The sequence below is a fragment of the Astatotilapia calliptera genome, chromosome 13 (genome assembly GCF_964374335.1).
Source record: "Astatotilapia calliptera chromosome 13, fAstCal68.1, whole genome shotgun sequence".
Classification (NCBI taxonomy): domain Eukaryota; kingdom Metazoa; phylum Chordata; class Actinopteri; order Cichliformes; family Cichlidae; genus Astatotilapia; species Astatotilapia calliptera.
The window spans coordinates 17,997,068-18,018,688 of NC_137434.1; the positions used below are offsets into that span (position 1 = coordinate 17,997,068).

Below are 21,621 nucleotides of genomic sequence, written 5' to 3' on the forward strand. Positions count from 1 at the left end.
GATTTCTAGAGCCAGGAGGACAGTTAAATCTAAATCTCACCCCATCCTGTCTGCTGCTCTATCAGTGGCCACTTGTCACTCATACAGACAAGTCCTTTTTCCTTTCTCCGCCTCCTTGTAAATTTGCATTAGCTCATGCCAATCAGTCATCAGGCTGTGAGCTGATATCTAGTGATGGGGCGATTGGTCCTTAGTTTTCTTGACAGCAAGTCACACACTCGTGTGCCTTTGGGGAGGAGAATTGCGCTGTGCCAACAATGTAGGAAAAATCTGAGCTCATACAATATGCAAATACATTTTAATATACCTACAGTCTGAAAGCCTTCCAATATTGTGCAACAGTTGCTGTGAAAGTATGTACAGTATTATTGAAGACTGTGCAAAAGGATGAACTTAAATTAAACTTTCTCATATTAAATAAGGATACAGGAAGAGCTATCACATCGTCATCTGTATTTGTGGCTATTAAGAGCACATCAAAACTCAAGCAAAAAGAGCAGTTACTTGGAATACTTATAATAGGCCCAAATCAAGTTTTATTTATTTTTTTTACAAAATGCACGTGCCGTATTGTTAGTATTAAGGTTTCATTGTGTAACGTTTCCTTTCTAGTACAAAAACAGCAAAAATTGTCTACGCAAACTGTGCACAAAGACCCAGATGATGCTCACGCAGATATGGATTCACATAAAAATATGCACATTCAGAGTTACACTTCCTATGCGTGTGCCTACGCACAGACACACACATGCACACTGCGGCTAGTAGAGGAGCCTGCAGGGCCACTATAGCAGAATGTCACTGATCTGCTGTGATGAAGTGGCGTGCCATTTGTTCAGCCAAGAAGTTCCCAAGGAGCAGCCTCAGTGACAGAGCCGAGGGTCAAGGAGGGCACCGCCTACAGGTAGATCTGTGCCTCATACCTTAATTAATCTACTGTCCGTGATGCCAAGCATCCCATTCATCCCACCGCATGCACAAAGGCACACGTCAAGCATATGTCAACCCAATCTGGCACTCCCTGCCCACCCCATAATGCAGTTTGTGTTGGTGTGGCAGCTCGGGATGCATCCCTGACGAGGATGGGAAGTGACACGCACCAAACTCGGTGTGTCCCCCAGCCAGCTCCGGTGGCTCGGGGCCTGTCAATTCCAGCTCCGTCAGTGGCACTGGCTCAATGGCAGTGCCTGTGACACATGTCACAAAGTTTTAAATGTCTGCTCTTTTCAGCAGGATGGCTGGGCGTGCGCCGCAGCCAGGGGAAGGATGACATTTTGTGTCGTGCGGGGGGAACTTGTTGTGGCTCCCCTCTTCCTGCCTCCTCCGGCTGTCAGCCCCAGTTTCCTCTGAACATATCAAAACACAGACAAATAAACCTTGTCATTTTGAAACGCCAGCACTAGTGACCAGGCTCCTGAACGGCATGTCATCTGGAATATGGTCACACAGTCCTGTTGAAAGTTGTGAAGTGAACGAGCAAGCAGACACACACACACACACACACACACACACACACACACACACACACACACACACACACACACACACACACACACACACACACACACACACAATCGTATACTAGTGCAAATGTTTAAGCTAATAGAAATATGAGACGAACTGAAAGAGACACAGTGAACAAACATTGCATCAGGCTATCTCTGACCTTTTCTTCATCCGTTTGTGGATGAGTGACACACTGTACTGAAGCTCAACATGGTTTCTTTCAAGTCCCAAATAAATAAAGCCTCTATCTCATCACTGTGGTTTATTCACCTCCATCACTTCTAAAGTGTAAGTAATCAAGCCTTATGATTTGATGACAGATGAGTTTTGTCAGTCACTGACATCTTTAATAAGCTTTATGCAGGAAAAAAATATCTATGTGATGGACAGTTCCTCATTAGGAAACAGTTTAAAGTGCCGGCAGAGGGAACTAAATGCGAAAGCATCATAGTACCTTAAACGCCACATCAAATTGACAAGAGACATGTGTTAGTTCAACCCATTTAATTAAATCCTGTTAATACAATTTCACATCAGATCAGATTTATCACATCCTTTACATTAAAATTTCAATTTGTTGCCTCAGAAATTTGACCTGCTGCTGTGAGAGGGCATTAAACGGATCAATACAACAATGGTAAGCCACAACAATTATAAAGAGAATAACAAAATGTAAACATTTCTCATGCAGCAACACTGGTTATTACATTGGCTTGGATATTCTGAAAATTGTAAAGCAATAAAAGAGAGCAACATTTCAGACATGAACCTGGAAAGAGAAATTAAAGCTGGTGCTGGAATGTTTTATTTTTATGATTAAGCTGCATTTCGTTTGGCTTCTTTTGCTTCAAACAAAAAAAAATGTGCACACTGTAGAAGAAACTCACCGAATCTTCTCAGTTATCCGATTTTCGACTTTCAAGAAGAAATTTTCTCTTTTTTAGACACCAAAAGTTCCAAAAGATAAAAATAACCAAATAAAAATCACATGAGCACAAAAAACCCTACTCCCCTGAAAAAAAATAAAATTCTGCCTCAAACTAAACAAGACACACTGATCATGCCTTGGGTGTCGACTGCAAATCACAGCAATGTTTAATGAAGCTGTAGAAACGCTGTTCTGTCAAAGCCTTGTCTTAATGTTTTAAAGAAGATGTGAGTGTGTGTAAGCGAATGATACACACGGTGAAAGAGATGAGTCCGTGTCAGGCCCCAGGTGTGTGACCATAACCTCTTCACCCTTGATTAGTGGTGGTAGTGGACAAGTGATCCATCATGGCTGTCAAGGAAGAGGACGCAATTGGCTGGGTATGTTTGTCACTGACTCTGTGTGTGTGTGTGTGTGTGTGTGTGTGTGTGTGTGTGTGTGTGTGTGTGTGTGTGTGTGTGTGTGTGTGTGAGAGAGAGAGAGAGAGGCTTGTGCTCTTGTGTTTGTGTTTTGAGTCTCGAGTTTTGCAGTTGCAAATGCTTAGAGGCAATCATGTCATTCAGAGTGTCATCTCCGGCTGAGCTGCATGCAGGGAAGCAGAAGCAAAAGAGGCTCTAACTATGGGGCTACAATATGATCTTTAAAAACAAGGAAACCTTCCTTTTATATAGGAACATATATTCAAGGAATTTAAATCTTTTCTTTTCCAGATCAGGTGATTAGGTGAACCAAATATCACCACTGGATTCAATAAATAAGACTGACTTGATCCTCCCGTCCTTCTGTTAGCATCTGCTGCCTTCCATGTCCGTCTCTTAGTCTACGGTTGAGCGGCTGTCCATCAGAGCTGATCGTTTCTGATGAATCTGTTGCCCTCTGAGTGCTTGCCATAGTAGATGTAGCGACACTTGGCGAACACTCCTAAAAACAGAAAGAGGAGAGTTCAGTCAGTTTGCTTTAGTACCTGTATATACTTTTCACATTGAAATTTCTAACTGGACTGCATTTCCGTAAACATTTTAGTGTCAAAACTAAACAATCAGCAGTTTCTAGGTTGTAGTATAATAACTGCAGTGCATTTGCAGTGTCATTCGCAGATTAACAACAGCAGCTTTCAACCTGTTGGCAAGACCCTCAGAGCACGTCTCTGATGTGGTTTGTTTATAAGAATGACAGGAAACCAAGAAATAGCAAACTTGTAAGTTCATTTTTAATTACATTTAATTCAATTCAATTTGATTTATATTGCACCAAATCACAAAGCAGTCACCTCAAGGTGCACGAAAACCCTAACTATAAAACGATCCCATCTGAACGAGCACTTGGCAACAGTGGGAAGGAAAAACTCCCTTTAAACATGAAGAAACCTCTGGCAGAACCAGGGGTTCTGCTGAATCCAAACTAGGAGCTGGTTCCGCAGAAAAGGGGCCTGAAAGCTGAAGGCTCTGCCTCCCATTCTACTTTGAAATATCATGAAACTATGCAGATGTATTAATATTATTGAAGGCATCTTCAAAATCTAGGTAATAAATTCAGTTTATCTGTTTGACTTTAAAGACACACAAAATAAGCCTGGCTGAGTTTCTAAATGGGAAACACTGAAAGTACACAAAACTGTTTTGTTTACTGTAGTCGTGCAGTTTTAAATGGCAGGACTGAACTGGGTGTGCGTCTCTGCTTCTTGCAGGCGGGTGAAAGAGGCAGTTTCAGAGAGAGACCTGAATATTTGCATTTGCTTCCAATAGATGCAGCATGCAAGTTTAATCAGGAAGGTGTATTTACTGCATTACAGGAACGTATTTAAATAACTCAATGCAGACACAAGATTATTTACTTTATCCTAAGGTTACTTTACTAATTATGGATTAAATTAACTGCAGGATTTAATGATTATTTTCATTACAAATTAAACTTTCTGGCATAAAATGTGAAACATTTCCAAATATTCTTTACATGGGTCTTCCAAATAAGAGGACATCCTGCTTTTCACCGCATTTATGTGCATATATTACTTTTCATTAAGGTATCATATTTATACTTAATCAGCAGTTCTTGTGGATGGAACTACAGTACTAGTCAAAACAAGCTGAACTTCTGTGCTATTATTTCATAGAAGATAGGCAGAATTACTTTATCAAAGAGGTTTACATATATACCTATACATATATCTGTCTATTCTATATTATTAAAACAGTTAATTTAGATATTAGCTATTTAAAAAAAAAAAAAAAACAGAGAGAAACGTAATCTACCGGAATAACAATCAGGAAAATCAGTAAAACCAAGTATTAAAATTAAAGCCACATCAAAGGGGGATGATGGTCTGCAGTGCTTTTCTTGCTTTATTGCGAGGCGGTGCTGTCCATGCAGAGAGCTGCCCCGAGCTCCGTATTTGGTTTGCAGACGTTGATGTCACATCGCTTCCACTGCCACTTGATGAATGTGGCGGGCTGTACCTAGGTGTCACCTCTCGCCAAATGAGGCAAGGACAAGTGGCATTAGCGCTGTCAATGATCATCTGACAGGAGAACAGATAAAGCTTTCACCATTTTTTTTTCTAAATAGACATCAAGTGCATTACGGGAGGAGGGAGGGGCAGGCCAGATGCAAGGCAGAAAAGGAGAGACTCATTGGAGAGGCAGTGTTGCAGAGGGATGAGGGGTGCTCCAAGTGGTAAGTCCAATCACATAATCCAAAGAGACATTGTCAAGGGCGAGGAGAGAATGGCAACTAAGTGACAGAAAGCAGAGACGGGGACAGAGATACTGGTGCCATATTAGTGCCAAGCATATTCTGATGCCACCCTCAATTCTAACCAAACCTGACACATCGCTCTCTTTCCCCCACTCTCTCCGACTCTTCAAAGTAGGCTCTACCGAGTGACACACACATATGCACACATATAGAGCACACACACACACACACACACACACACACACACACACACACACACACACACACACACACACACACACACACAGTCCCTGGCAGCAGTAGTGGGTGTTCTGTCAGGCGGCGGAGCTGTACAGCAGCAGCAGAAGCCCACAGGCCCGAGGACAAGCTCAGTCAATCTAAATCTGGACTTTGTAGTGGAGCAGTGCTCATTTCCCCTCATAGCCCAGCTACTTGAGGTGATCCAAACACTGAAGTGTGAGAAGCTGTCACCTCCGATAAAATCCAGGACCAGCTCCGTGCCTGCCTGCTCCCCCGGTGTACGGGGGGTACATACACACGTGTGTTTGTACGTGTGTGTGCATGTGCTTCTCTGACAGTCAGGAGGCTGGGGTGGGGGGGATGAATTCCAGCTGCCGTGATTTGCCTGGGGATATAGGTGCCACGGCTGGAGAGTGGGCTTGACACCACTGGAATCGGGGTGTCTCACAGTGCTCTGATCACATGGGTACCGGGGCCTTTCACATATTCACAGCTTACCCAGCGAGATAGCTCGCGCTCTCCAGGAGTAGGGCGATGGGGAGAAATGACCAGAACCAAGGCTCCCAATAAGAGCTTACCTAGAGGGGATATATTTGTAGGTTGCAACCAAAGCCTTTCAGAGATAACCTTCACAGATGAAGGAACTAAAGCCAAAGGCCCCTCGAACCTTCACACTCCGCTGAGCTCGTCACTAGCCTGTGGGGACTGAGAAGGATTGGAGGGACCACATTCTGTGATTCTCCAGTACCAATCAGAAAGCGCTGGAAAATGTGTGACCTGTAACTCCACAACAGCGCTAATATATACACTTGTGTGCGATCATAGGGGAAGTGGGAGTTTAAATTAAGGAAAAAAGGGAAGAACAAAGAACAGGCAAGAGGTCCGTCTCCCAGTGGGTGAAAAAGTGCATGAACGTTGAAAGCTCTACATTTCAGCACTACATTAAGCGGTGTGTTTGGTGCATAAACACATTCCAGTTCACTGCATTCCCTTCACAGCAAGTGTTTGCTCTTATTACAAGAGAAACCAGGAGAAAGATGGGGTGGCTGGAGACAGGAAAGGGAATAACTAAGCCAAACTTGGTCTTACATAATGCCCTCTGAGGCCACAGTCACGCCGGTGGGGCTCTGCCTGATGAACTGATACTTAATAAAAAGTGTTACAGTGCCAAACGTGCTAGTGTACAATATCCTCTGTGTACCCTGAGACATGGATGAGCACACTCGAATCAACACCCACACTCTCAACCATGTACACATTATCACAAACTCATACCCCCTTTCATCTCGAGCACACGGGGAGAACGGTGGGAGCAGCCATTAAAGTGACAGATTAACAAAGTGACGGGGAGGCTAACGTTTCCATCATGCCCTGGTGGAGCAACAATCAGCCCTTTATACTACATACTGTATGTCACACAGCCCCAAGTTAGACGCAAACCCTCTTGTCTTTATTAAAAGCTTGCACAATTGGTTTTTTGCATCTCCTGCTTGGTGATTGCTGCAGTGTGGGTTCATCGTCAGAAAAGTCTGGTCTTTTGCGAGCTGATTACCCAAAGCATGTGTCCTCCCCACAGGGGCTTGATGGGCCATTCTCCCACAGTGTGAGTAAGCTAACTGTGCAAGCGTCATGTTTACAGTGCTCTAACACCAAATCAACACATACAGCATCAACAGTTGCTGTTGAACACAGAATTTCTTAGTAATAATAAAGTACAGTATAACCAAAGGGGTAAAGCAATCCCAGCAGACAGAACTGACAAAGTAATCAAGGGTGTTTTATTGTTTTGCTGCATAAGATTAACACAACAAAAAGTCATCAATAAACATTTGAATAGAAAGACAATAATGTATTCCTAATCAAGTTTCATTGTCCTTTGTAGTTCAGAGTATGTTTTTATGTTTCTTTCAGATAATTTTCTGGTATAACCTGCAGAGATGAATGTCATTCTTTTTTATGTGGATATTTAGGAGAGCATTAGCTAGTCCTTTGTTTGAGATTTATGCTGTAATTATTAAATTGTAATACCGAAGAGGCGCCGCCTAAGAGTATTAACTTGGCAAGATAGCGGTAATACATGAAATATGATTGTACAGCAAATAATAAAATGCATCAATCTGTGTGGTTTTAGATTATACCTGAACAGTCATTGTCTTCTGTTGGTAATGCCTGAAAAGTGGGCTAATCTCCAGCAATTTTACTACATTAACTCCTCACCTGTTAAAGATGCTGTGACCTAACAAGAGACATCAAGAGAAATGTGGAACCAAATCTGATGTAAAATAATATTAGTAATAGTATTAACAGAGAGGTAGTAGACATAGCTTTCGGGTGTCTCAAAACTTAACAGATGGAAGAAGGCAGATCGTGTAAGAGACATAGTTTGTGTAAGAAATAAGGACTTGGACTAATTTTTTAGCTCATAGCATGTGTGGGTCTTGTAGCATTTCATCAGCGCACACTTATAAGAGGAAGACAGAGGGAGTCAGAGAGGGGAGGGAGATGGAGTGGGTTTAATGATTGTTCCCTGCATACAATCAGCTTGACTCTTTTCAAGGGCCATCAATATGTCACAGAAAGACACATCCAACGGATGTAGCTTTTAACATCAAGGTTATCTATTCTTGGCATGAATTCACTCCCTCCACTCCTAGTTTCTTGCCCTGTCCCCTCTCCACATCTATTCTCCCCTCTTGTCTTAACTGCTTCCACTTTGTCTTTCTCCTCCTTTATGCACTCTTCTGCTTTCTGATTATTCACTGATTTTTTTTTTGTAACCACACTCTCCTTTTTAGCGACTTAGCCAACAATTTGTGCGTTTCAATCCGTCAGGGGGGAAAAAATATAACTTGAAGAATCCAATTAACAACACAATTACACTCTCCGTATTATCTCCAAGGGCTGAAATAACACTGGGCAGGTGGGGGATGGGGTCAGATGTTGTTCATCGCTGGCTTCTATAAGAATTGGTGCAAGTGACTTATGGGCTTGGGGTGGAGGCTGCTGTGAGCCAGGGCTATTATTGTGGACACAATCCATCTCCGGCTGTCCTTTTATCAGTTCAGCCCAACGTCATGAGATGGAGTCGCCACCTTCTCTCTATAGGGAAGCCGGTAGATAGATAACCCCTCTGCGTCCCATAAACTAACAGGCAGTAGACTGTGATTCAGCCCACTGAGAGGTCAGCTGGCACACACAGCACATTGCCATGGAGAGAAATTGAATTGTTTCACTTAGTACTGGTGTGCTGGCTATGTGTGGCAGTATGAACTAAGTATATTTTTCTTTTGAGTGCCACTTAAATATTGCCAGAGATAAACAGCAGCAGCAGCAGCAAGCAACTCGAAAGCCAGCACAGTACTGAATGTGGAAATGCAGCACATACTTTCTCTTTCTTGATTTCATATAAATAAGATGAATGAGTGAATAAGATGAAATGAACGACGTAACAGAAGCTGGATCCAGTTTGAAAAAAAAAAAAAGATGCCATATAGAATAAAATGACATTTCCACACAGTGGTTGTAAGTAGAGCTACCCCTTAGACAGACTTCCGGTACGTCACAGGGTTAAATCAAAGACACAGAAAACCACTAATACGTCCACACCTATGAACAATTTGGAATCACACTTAAGCCAATCTATATATTTAAACACTCATTGTTTAGGTAAAACCTCTCCTTTTTTATTTTTGATGTGCGGTTCTCAGAAAAGCTTTAAAATGGCATGTTCGAACAAAATCCATTCCTATTCAGTCTTAACTAATAGACTCTTATGTCCATTAGTTAGCCTTTTTAAACAGCTGAGGTGTCACCCATCTTTCACCAGTCCCAAACAAATCTCCTGCTTGTAACTTTAAGAATTAAAGTGACATTTGTCCTCCATCAGTAAAAAATATTTAGTCCATTAAACATAAATAGCTGTCATCATGATGCATGCCCTGGGCTTATGCCTTCCCTGTTCCCCTCCTGGCCGTTTACTGCGCCCAAACAACTGCAGCGCCTGCATGTTCTCAACTTCAGCGTATTGATTAAACTTTTAAATAGCTGCCATATAACCCTGGGACATCAGGAAGATTAATTTGCGTCAATGTTCATCTGTAATTCATTAGCCATTTATACTCTCCACATTCACACAGGCTATCAGGGAAATGCGCCCCATTTTTCACCAAGGCAGAGGCTGGGGAGAAGGGAGAGGAAAAGGAGGGAAGAGAAACTGTGTAGGGGAGACAGGAAGGAGGGGATTAAAAAGCCTACAACATAACAGTGAATAGCAAGCCATGTAGGATGCTAAGACATGGCACATGGTGCCGTTTCATAATATTATATAAAATACGGTGATGTATTATACTTTTACTTTTATTGTTGCTGCACAAGCTTTCATTAGGGCCTTATTTCTTTTTCTTTGGGTGTGAGGTATTAAACAGAGACCCTGACCAACACAGAGACAGATGTAGAAACTTTCTACATGATTCAGATGCTATAACAACACACACCGAAGGCCAGCAAAGAATTTAAAAAAAAAATGGCTGGCGCAAGTGTGACAGATGGAGAGTTGAAATATTTGCTACTGCCACATCCTGATGGGCTTTCAGAGGAAAGTTGCTGGGTCATGGCTCAAACAGCGCTGATCAATACCAGGTAGCTTTTTCTACATGATTCTCCTTGAGGTAGACAAATAGCACATTCAGACGCTGAAGGCTGGCTGTGTGACTGAAGGATTATGATTTACAATAGCATATATGCAAACAAAAGGTAGGATAACACCCTCTCCTAAAACGACATGCAGTGCACATAACTCAGGATTGTCAAACTCATTTTATATAGTGTGTTTCAAAGAACAAGGATTCTGTGATCTTAGGTGTGTAGAATAAAAGTTCTGGCAGTTCATTGCTCAGACTGTTCTGTAATTATAAAATCTAAAGTTTTCATCAATTTAAAGAAAATTACATGAAAAAACAGGAACGTTTTTGTCATTTTATTGTTTTTATATTACTTAATTATGTTGTAGTATGTGTAATATGAAGGGGGGGGGGGGGTCTTTATCAATAGGAAAAGGTGTAAAACTTGAAAGTGCAAAAATCTATGCACTTCCTCACATTTTTTTTTCAAAGCTGTCCAGTTCCGGCCCTGGGGCCATATGTTTAAAACCCCTGGCATAACCTGTGCATTAGCAGGCATGACTGAACCCTTACAGCTGACAAACACTTTAAATTAAAGACTCTAATTGAACACTTTAAATTTATAATCATATATACAGGTAAATGCCTGTCAGTCATCCATCTTTGCACCTTCAACTTATGAGGACGAGAAGGAAATTGAATTCGGGGGCACATAAATTTTGACTGAAGACGAGATTACCATTCTGAGGGGTCTAGTAAAAAAAAAAAGAAGAAGAAGAAGAAAAAAGGAAATTAATTTCAGTGACGTTTATTCCATATAGAGCCAGAAGAGAAAAATAGTTACAGTAGCTCTGGAGGCTGCAGATAACAGGAAGGTTGTTTAAGGTGGAGGACAGAAGGTCTCACGTCCCCCTTTTGAGGGTCTTTTGCAAAGCATACATTGTCATGTAACCAACAGAAACCCAACCGCAAGCACATTAATGACAGGCTGGTTATTTACTCCTACAGTTCATCTGCTCTTAAAGGCACGTGAAAGCACTAATGACGCAAGTAATCATAAGCGCTCATTTTCTGCACGCCACATAGCCTGACACTGATCGATTGTGTTCTTCATTACGCTCGGGACTTCTAATTAAAAGAAAAGCCCAGATAAGTGGTTCAAACCTTTGACCAAAAACACGAAAGAAAAAGCGAAAATCACAATTAGAGATTTGACTGTGTTTGTTAATGACGCCGTTAATAAGAGCGGCTGGTGAGTCGCTCAATGAAGGTTTAATCACTGGGACAGGATTCAATAACAAAAGAGCATAATATTAATCACCAGAGAGTGATAACTTCACTGTTCATCTCTTTGACATTGGAGGAAGGGATGAATTAATGATGCACTCCATCCGAACACATTAAATAATAATTATCAGGCAAAACAGCATGAAAGGGACTGCATAATGAACCCCATTGTCAGGTCAATTACAACCACATAAAACTGTTCAAAGGGAAGTAGCTTGTTACTAGATGGCCATACTTGAAAGGACAGCTGTGGCTTTATCAGTGCAAGGTGCTGGGCAAGCCATTCGCTCCCATATCAGGGCCTAAAATGTGCGGAGGGGGTTGACATACAGTTTATTCTTAGAGGGCACCGAAACTCTGTCTGGCTGCACATGCCTACTGTAAAAAGCTAGAAGCATCAGTGAGGCGTTCAGTGAAGACCACATCGAAAATTGTCTAGCAAGAGATAAATGACATGACAATGACAATGTTTTGCTGGCTCTAAAGCAATGTCAGTCGCTAAGTGCCATGTTAACTAAACTCAACTACACAGACAATGATGGACTTCACGCATCAGTGGACAAAATGGCACCTCACTGCCTGTCAGTGGTAATTTCCATCAAATCAAGGATGGCCAGCAAATTTAGCCATGAGTGTAACTGCTGCCGGAGTTTTACACATGCACTGATAATTTAGGTACACATTGTGCAGTATTTTCCTTCTTCGCCGCGCTATAAAAATCGACAAATTTGGTTTCACTGAGCATTAGGCGTATCAGCTTGTCCTCTAGCTCCACTTTTGATCTAGACATCAATTACTGCATGGCTGCTAGTACTACTCTGAGACACTCTCTTAAACAAACAGCGTGGCAACCTCCAGCGTGACACATATCAATACTGATCTGACGTCTTGTTCCACAGTCGACCCCCTCAGTTCTTGCCTGGCTGCACCTGCCTGACTGGAGTGTCCAGGGTTGGCTGTACTCCTTCACACTTCCTTCCCCTGCAGACATCAAACACTTATTAGTCCCCATCCTAGGCCTGCTAACTGACTGGCCAGTCTGGGCCACACGGGGACCCCATTATTAGAGTCATTTCAGTGCCCATCCTGACGCGTGTTAGGCAGCTCTCTACCTGGGGCTCCCTGCTCCCTGCCTGCCCGACTGAGTGCCTGGCCAGCCAAACAGTGATTGAACATGACATGGTGACAGAAAACAGGGGAGAAGGGCAATGGAAATAAAAGAACAGAGATGGCAGAGTGAGGCAGACAGAGATGGGAAAGAGGAAGGTGGGTATGCTAGCCAGAGCCCTTGTGGCGTAGGGTGTGCCCATCAACACGGATGAGCGTTAGCCAAGAGCCGCATGTCACAATGATGGAAGAGCTGGATCACTCACATCAGAGCTTCATCTGACTGGAAGATATCAATCTCCAGGCCTAATCCAAAAGGACATGGTAAAATATCCTTTAACATTGCTCTTCCACCCTGTCTTTGTGTGTCCCCTGCTTCTGTAGCAGATGAAAATGTGTGTAACCTTCGTCATTGGACCTCAATCGACCACACTCATTTTCACATCCCATTTCCTCTGTCTCTAGCACTGACAGTCAAATTATGAGGGGCAAAATGATGAGCAAAATGGTACCTTGACAAATGGCATTTAGCCACTAAATACAGAAAGAAAAAAAGAGAAAGGATTACTTACATATGTGAACTGCTGAGATGTTTTAAATCAGAGATTTGAGGAAAATCAACATTTTTCTAGTGATGGCGTGGTTAAACTTTGGTGACATCACAGGTTTTTTTTTTAGCTAAGCATGCATGTTACTCATGTGAAAAGGTAGAAATGTTGTCAAGATAAGAGTGAAACCCCAGTACTTAAGATTTGCTTTTCAGAATTGAATTATTCAGAAATAATTGCAAAAAGTAACACACATATAGAGTATCTAATATTGGTTGATGCACTTGCAATTGTGCATATGCAATCTGTGCCATTTACCTTGAAGGGGTATGCTATTCATGTCCAAGAACTGACAAGCTTATATGATATGTCCACCTATTTATTCATTTAGTTTGGTATCCCCATCACTTCAAAAAGTTGAGTTTGCTAATCTGCTTTGCAACTTTTCACCACTGTAATGTATACAGTTTAGATCTTCTCACTAAAGAACTAAAGTTGAAAATTAGGTGGCTGGCTAAACAAAGTCATTGACAGCATTATTGATACTTATTATATCTACTGAAATAGAAAATGATGCACATATATACACACACATCCATCCATCCATCCATCCATCCCAAAGCTCAAATCATCTTAAACTGGTTTCTTGAACATAACAATGAGTTCACTGTACTGAAATGGCCTCATTTCAATTCAATAGAGCACCTTTGGGATGTGGAGCAACATGAGATTCACATCATGGATGAAAGCCTACAAATCTACAGCAAATGTGTGATGCTATCATCTCAATATGGACCAAAAGCTCAGAGGAATGTTTCCAATACCTCGCTAAATCTGTATCATTAAAAATGAAGAGTTGTTGAAGGCAAAAAGGATCCAATGCAGTACTTGCAAAGTCTGCCTAACAGAATTGTACATGCATATAGTATGTATTAGATCTGCACAATTAATCAAATTTTAATTTCAATTACAATTTTGGCTTTCTACAATTAAATGTATATGATTGAAGAATATTGAAAATGTCTGTTCCTAAAATAAAGTTAGGTCCATATATATTTGGACACTGAGACAAACCTGTTTACTAAAAAATATTTTAATTAGATATGTGGCACTATGTTAAAGACAGAGACATGAAAATAGTAGCCCCCCATTTTATTTTATACTCAAGGACATTTTCTTTTAGTAAGGCCACTGCAATGTAAGTTTTACTGTTGTATAAGTTCCGCCAGCAGAGGGCGCTCGGTCCTGTACGGGCGCTCGGTCCTCGGTAGCTGACGCTACACTAGAAGAAGTAGTGCCAGTGGTGAAGAGGCAGCGTACGGCCTGCGCGCCAAAGAGAACTGATTGTCTTATTTTTCTGTTTTTACAGGTAAGCTGGGTGGTTGATAATATAAACAGATGTTATAAAAGTGACAGACAGCAGTGGCGATTAATGATAAATGTCTTGTGTGTGGCGAATGTTAAGCTAAAGAGCTAATTTCCAAGTTGGTCCAGTTGTTAGCCTGTGCCGATCCAAGTGTTAGACTGTACCGAAACTCTGTGAGCTCGGTGCAGGTGTATTTTTGGGTTAAAGCCACAAGATATATATTTTGCACAATAAGAGAAAGTGTGAATTGCGTTATGTTTAGTTCATGAAGAGTGAATGCTGTAGAAATATGTTAAGAAAAACATTTATTTGAAAGAGATCTAGTTTATTAAATACAGTTAAGAAGACAGGTTCATAAATAGATTTAAACAGTAGTAAAAACAAGATAAAACTGTAATGAGTTCACTATGTTGTTCATGTGTATAGTAAAATGTATTTGTGTGATTTAACCAGTTTACAAAGGTGGTGCATGTGAATGTGAAACTGTATAAGTTACTTGTATAAAGTAATGTCAGCTACACTAGAAGAAGTAGTGCCAGTGGTGAAGAGGCAGCGTACGGCCTGTCTTATTTTTCTGTTTTTACAGTTTTCTGTAAAAATAAATATGTTGCACGGGAGATGAGTTGGCCCATCATTTCAACTGTGTAACAGATCCATAATGGGCATGGAAATAATGTGTAGATTCTCAGTTTTTATTTGAGAGCATCCGCATTCAAATTGGATGAAGGGTTTAGGAGTTTCAGCTCCTTAACATGTGCCCCTCTTTTTAAAGGCACCAAAGGCTATTTTATGGGCAGCTGTGGACAATTCCTTTGTAATGTCATTATCAATTAAGCAGATAAAAGGCCTGGAATTGATTTAAGGTGCGGTGTTGCATTTGGAAGATTTTGCTGTGAACAGGCAACATGTGGTCAAAGCAGCTGAAACAAGCCATCCTTAAGCCCATCGGAGAAACTGGTACAATAGTGGGAGTGGCAAAATTTTGGTACATCCTAAGAAAGAAAGAAAGCACTGGTGAAATCGGCAACGCAAAAACACCTGGATGTCCATGTAAGACAAAAGTGGTGTATGATCGCAGAATCATCTCCATGGTGAAGAGAAACACCTTCACAACAGCCAACCAAATGAACAACACTCTTAAGGAAGTAGGCGTATCAATATCCAAGTCTACCATAAAGAGGAAAATGCATCCAAGTAAATACAGAGGGTTCGCTGCAAAGTGCAAGCCACTCAAAAGCCTCAAGAATAGAAAGGCTAGATTGGACTTTGCTAAAAAAAACATCTAAAAAACTCCAGCATAGTTCTGACAAAAACATTCTTTGGACAGATAAATCCAAGATCAACCTCTACCAGAATGTTAGCAAGAAAAAAGTATGGAACAGCTAATGATCCAAAGCATGCCACATCATCTGTAAAACACGGCGGAGGTAGTGTGATGGCTTGGGCAGGCATGGCCGCCAGTGGCACTGGGACACTAGTGTTTATTGACGATGTGACACAGGACAGAAGCAGCTGAATGAACTCTGAGGGGTTCAGAGATATACTGTCTGATCAAATCCAGCTAAATGCAGTCAAATTGTTTGAGCAGTGTTTCATAATACAGATGGACAATGACCCAAAACATACAGCCAAAGCAACCCAGAAGTTTATTAAAGAAAAGAAGAGGAATACTCTTGAATGGCTAAGTCATCCACCCGATCTTAACCACGTTGAGCATACATTTCATTTGAAGGCTAAACTTCAGACAGAAAGGTCCACAAACAAACAGCAACTAAAAGCCGCTGCAGTAAAAGCCTGGCAGAGCATTAAAAAGGTGGAAACCCAGCATCTGGTGATGTCCATGAGTTCAAGACTTCAGGCTGCCATTGCCAGCAAAGGGTTTTTTAACCAAGTGTTAGAAATGAACATTTTATTTTCAGTTATTTAATTTATCCAATTACTTTTGATACTCCTGATATGAAGGGATTGTGTTTAAAAAAAAGTTTTAGTTCCTCAAACTTTTATGCAATCTTTTTGAACTACAGAACTAAAACTAGAAAATAATTTCTGTCCAAATATTTATAGACCTAACTGTAGAACGCAAAGCAAAAGCAAATTTAGTGCCCCCTAAAGCAGTGCCTGACCGTGTCAGGAATGTAGCACAGTGTAAGTTTTGTACATTATCAGGAAAGAAGCACAGCACGGACGTTAAATCGCTGTTTCGTTTACATGAGGTGAAATAAAACCATTTTTGTCACTAAAATCAATGAATAATTGTGACAGGTTCTGATGGGAGTATTGATCAGAATTATCGCTTTAATCATTTTGGCCATAATCATGCTGCTCTGATATGTATTTAAGAGTATTTTAGAGCCAGACATTGTGTGAGTTATAGGTGATTATGGGAGTACAAAATGCGAGTACAAAGAAAAGCAGCCAACAGATACTGTAAATTTAAGGTTAAAAGGATGAAAAATGTGCACTTGGTGACATCACATTCAGCTTATAGCAGTGTCAAATTACATGCCGTCATTTCCTGCCAGAATTACAACTGATGAACCCAGGGTAGCCAATCAGATTTGAGGCTGTGGTGATGATACGTTTGTGTTTTGTGAGATTCTTCATGCCCCTCTGGCCTCCCTATGCCTTATGCAGATGGATGGCTCCACTGCAACTCTATTTCTTTTAATTAATATGACATATCCCCTGCTCATATGCAGAGAGTGAGGCAGGGGGACATGGAGATGAAGGTATGAGGGAATGATTAACTGTGGATCTGTCCGTCCTTTTGAGAAATGATCTCGCCTCTTCTGCTCTTCCCAGTCTTCCCCCCTCCTCTCTTCATTTCTGTCTTCCTTACGCTGCCTTGTCCGTGCTCCTCTTTGGCTCACTTCATTTCTTTCTGCACCCTCCCCTCTCTTTCTGTTTCCTCTTATCTGTGTCTCTCTGTCTCCCCTCTCTCTCTCTCTGTCTCCCTCCTCACCTCTCCTTCCCCCCTGACACCCTCGGACTGTCCTCAGCCCCTGCACATCTCCTGACAGGTAAAATAATAACGCTCGTACATCACTGCCCCGAAAAAGTCCTATAACCTAAATCTTCACTTGCCACACACCCCGGGACTCAATTACTTTATTGACATGTAATCTTCATAAGGGGAGAAATATTGAGCATGTAAGGTCAGCTGGTTATGAAGACATATTATCATATTATCTGCATGAGGGTTGTAGGGGCTAGGACCTGACAAAGCTAATTATAATGGTACATGTTTCAGAGCTCAGAGCGTATTATCTGCTTGGCTGCTTGGTTGAGCCACAGCTGAGGTATAGAGGAGAAGGGGATGAGATTTCAAACCTAATAGGAGTGGGATGTCATCTCAGGGCATAGGAATTAATGAAGCCAAATATTATCGACTGCACATCACGGCACTAATGTCCTTGATTTGTTCACTGTATTTGTCAGGATTACCTCGCCATACACTAATGGGTAACAACACATCACAATAGAATCAGACTGTGGAAGCGATCCCTACAACAGTACAATAATAACAATAATAAAAAGCTATACTGCACCCCTTCAACTATTGTATACAAAGTGCAAATAAACTGCTGTTGCTCGAGCTGCTCCTGAGCCAAAATGTCACCGTGGGTTAGTGACGGCAGGAAGGACAGATGCTGATGGCTGTGCTATCGCTTCTCTCCCAAGGTTATCTTAATATCATCTTTTCGGCTCTCTTATTACAATCTACCGCCTGCTATATAACAGAAAAACACTAATCTGGGTGATGGTTCAAAATGTTCTCTTTTCACTTGAAAATAGTGGCCACTATTATTTACAGGGAGATTATAATTTAAGGAGAACAAGGGGGGGAGGGGCTAGTTATTTCAGTAAAACATAGACCAAAGGGCAAAAAACAAACAGTTGGCTAGCTCTGAGACACTGCATGTCAGGGTCACAGTGGAAACATGCAAACATAGAATCAGACCGCCAGATATGTTTGTTTCACTTTATCCAGCAGCATGCCCTCCACCCCATCTCAGTTATCCAGCTGTCCAAGTCCTTAGCTCAGAACCGCTCCTGCAGAAGATGCCTAAAATGGTACAGAGCGGCTGGCCAGTGTTGCCAAAGGTTATGCGTTAACACTTGCTAATGGTGTCAAATTGTGAGACATATTTTTGCTTTCTTTAGAAGCTCTCCAGGCACTAAACACTCACATGCACAAAAAATAGCTCCTGTTTATTCGTGCTTTCAGCGTTTTCAATCAGTTTATTGACATTCTGCTGCATTATAGCAGTTCATAATTTCAGCAAATACACAAAACCAAAAATTTTTTTTTTCATCATATTCGGTGTGGTTTGAAGGTTTAGGTTTGAGTACATGTTTATCCTTTACGATAGGGATGAAGCTGTGCAACAATCTGGGATAAATGTATGTGTCTGAAAAAAAAAACCAGTCAATCCAATCATCTTGCAATGCAGCGACGTAACATGCCAGAAACTATCGACAAATCAAATTATGATGGTGAAATAACTTGTCCGCTCATATTACAATGACAGGGAAACCTGCTCTGTCTGTTTAAAGGGACCTAATAAGAAAATGAATGTGACAGATTAAAAGGTTGTTTTGGACTTCCTAGCATTTCAGTGACCCTGCTCTTTTCATTCTGGTTGAGCTGAGATGTTGAAGCCTGTGCAAACCATAAAACCCACTACTTCCTGTAACCTAGGGCCCCTTTTATATTTTAAAAGAGATAAAATGCATGTCAGTTCTACAAAATAGCACTGACATTCATATCCAGTTGACCTTATGGACTTCAAGGCGGGGCACAAAATCTGTGCCTGTTTTCGGCTCAGCCTTGACACCGTTCATTCAGTTGGAGAGTGAATCTGAAGTAAACAGAAGCTTAGATCCATAGCACAGGAATCCCGGCATATGGGATAATGGCCTTCTCTTCTCTTTACAAGCAGTTTTCACACAGCCCAGTGCAATGAATAATCTAAATGGCACTTAATGTGAGCTATGCTGATACTCTGACAATAGTTTGTGTTCAGACATCACAGCTTAGTGTCTCCCAATTGTGTATTGATGCTTAGGCAGTTGAAAATAAATCACAGGATTCAGCAGAGTGAATCCAGAGAGTGAGAAAACAGTTTAGACAATCGCCCAATGGAGCTTACCATAATTGACAGATGAGTTCAGCTCTTTTCACGACAATAGCTCAGAGCATAGAGGGTACCTGGGAATGACATTGTGTGTGTGTATGGACAAATAATGCTCCAGAGGAAAAAGAAAAGTGCATCCATGCAGACCTGGAGTTGTTGTATTATACAGGGTGGGCCATTTATATGGATACACCGTAATAACATGGGAATGGTTGGTGATATTAAAGTCCTGTTTGTGGCACATTAGTATATGTGAGGGGGCAAACTCCTCAAGATGGGTGGTGACCATGGTGGCCATTTAGAAGTCGGCCATCTTGGATATAACTTTTGTTTTTTTTTTTTCAATAGGAAGAGGGCCATGTGACACAGCAAACTTATTGGTAATGTCACAAGAAAAACAATGGTGTGCTTGGTTTCAACGTAACTTTATTCTTTCATGAGTTATTGACAAGTTTCTCTTTGTTCACAGCCATTGACATGTCGAAGAGGTTAACACGTGAGGAGCGGATCGAAATTGTGTTGATATCTGGTGAATGCAGTAACCGGGTCATTGCAGCAGATTTCAATGCAAGACACCCTACGAGACCACTCATCTCCCATGCTACAGTTAGCAAACTGCTTGCTAAGTTTCGTGAAACTGGTTCAGTGTTGGATTTGCCAAAATGTGGACGCAAGAAAACTGTCACTAATGAAGAAACATCAGTGGCTGTCCTAGCTTCATTCAGCAAGAGCCCACAGCGTAGCACTCGCCGCATGTCACTGGAGAGTGGCATTAGTCGAACATCCCTTTGGTGGATATTAGCTACTCACAAATGGCACCCGTACAAACTCCAGCTACTGCAGCATCTCAACGAGGATGACCCAGATCGGCGCACAGAATTTGCAGAATGGGCAAAACAAAAATTGAAACAGGAACCTCAGTTCACGCAGAAGATTTAGTTCAGTGATGAGGCAAACCTTTATGTGAATGGTGAAGTTAACAAACAAAACCACCGCTATTGGTCTGGCACTAACCCACATTGGATGGATCCCTCCAAGACTGTTGGAACAACAAAAGTGATGATTTGGTGTGATACAGTATATGGGGTACAACGATAGTGGGTCCATTCTTCATCAATGGAAACCTCAAGCCCACTGGATATTTGAAATTGCTACATGATGACGTGTTTCCCACTTTATTCACTGAAGCTGGCACGTTCCCTGAGTTTTTCCAGCAAGATGGTGCACCAGCATATTATGGGTGCCAGGTCCGAGCATTCCTAGATGAACAGTTTCCTGGAAAGTGGATTGGTCATCGTGGGCCAGTTGAATGGCCCCCAAGGTCTCCCAATCTGACCCCCTTAGACTTTTATCTTTGGGGTCATCTGCAGGCAATTGTCTATGGTGTGAAGATACGAGATGTGCAGCACCTGAAACTACGGATACTGGATGCCTGTGCTGGCATTTCTCCTGCGGTGTTGCTATCAGTGTGTGAAGAGTGGGAGAAGAGGGTTGTATTGACAATCCAACACAATGGGCAGCACATTGAACACATTTTATAAGTGGTCAGAAACTTGTAAATAACTCATGAAAGAATAAAGTTACATTGAAACCAAGCACACAATTGTTTTTCTTGTGACATTACCGATAAGTCTGATGTGTCACATGGCCCTCTTCCTGTTGAAAAAACAAAAGTTGTATCCAGGATGGCCGACTTCTAAATGGCCACCATGGTCACCACCCATCTTGAGGAGTTTGCCCCCTCAAATATACTAATGTGCCAGAAAACAGGACTTTAATATCACCAACCATTCCCATGTTATTATGGTGTATCCATATAAACGGCCCACCCTGTACTATTATCACTTTAATATATCAGTAATGTAAATATTGCAGTCTTTTAGTAATTCTGTTAGTGCTTCAATGAATTGACTATAAAAAAAATCCCTTGAAGATCTTCATGGAGACTATGAAGAGATTTCAATGTGTCTTAATTGTGTCAATTAAGACACATGGAAATCTCTTCATAGTGTTGTTGTGCCAACAGCACTAAAGTAATCTACCCTGTAGTTTCATTCCTGTAAAATGGTAAGGACTCCTTTTCTAAAAATGATGGCCTCTATTATTAACAAATATCAAGTGTTCGTAAACTTTTAAAGAAGAATTAAATTATATTACAATTTGAGAATTATTTTTGTAGTTTTGCAGT

At 41.4% G+C, this 21,621-nt stretch overlaps 1 protein-coding gene and 1 long non-coding RNA gene across 3 annotated transcripts in view; one reads left to right on the forward strand and one right to left on the reverse strand.

Annotated features, from left to right (window-relative positions):
- Nucleotides 1-1,995: 1,995 nt before the first annotated feature.
- lrmda (leucine rich melanocyte differentiation associated) overlaps nucleotides 1,996-21,621 on the reverse strand; it is a 211,703-nt gene continuing 192,077 nt past the window's right edge. For both annotated transcript variants that reach the window (XM_080287617.1, XM_026190901.2), the window contains one exon: nucleotides 1,996-3,355. In XM_080287617.1, coding sequence (XP_080143743.1) covers nucleotides 3,182-3,355 — 174 coding nt within the window. In that variant the 3' untranslated portion in view covers nucleotides 1,996-3,181. The remainder of the gene's footprint in view (nucleotides 3,356-21,621) is intronic.
- LOC145419708 (uncharacterized) lies at nucleotides 14,209-21,028 on the forward strand. Its single transcript, XR_013901039.1, has 2 exons — nucleotides 14,209-14,298; nucleotides 19,903-21,028. It is a non-coding gene; the product is annotated as an uncharacterized LOC145419708 (long non-coding RNA).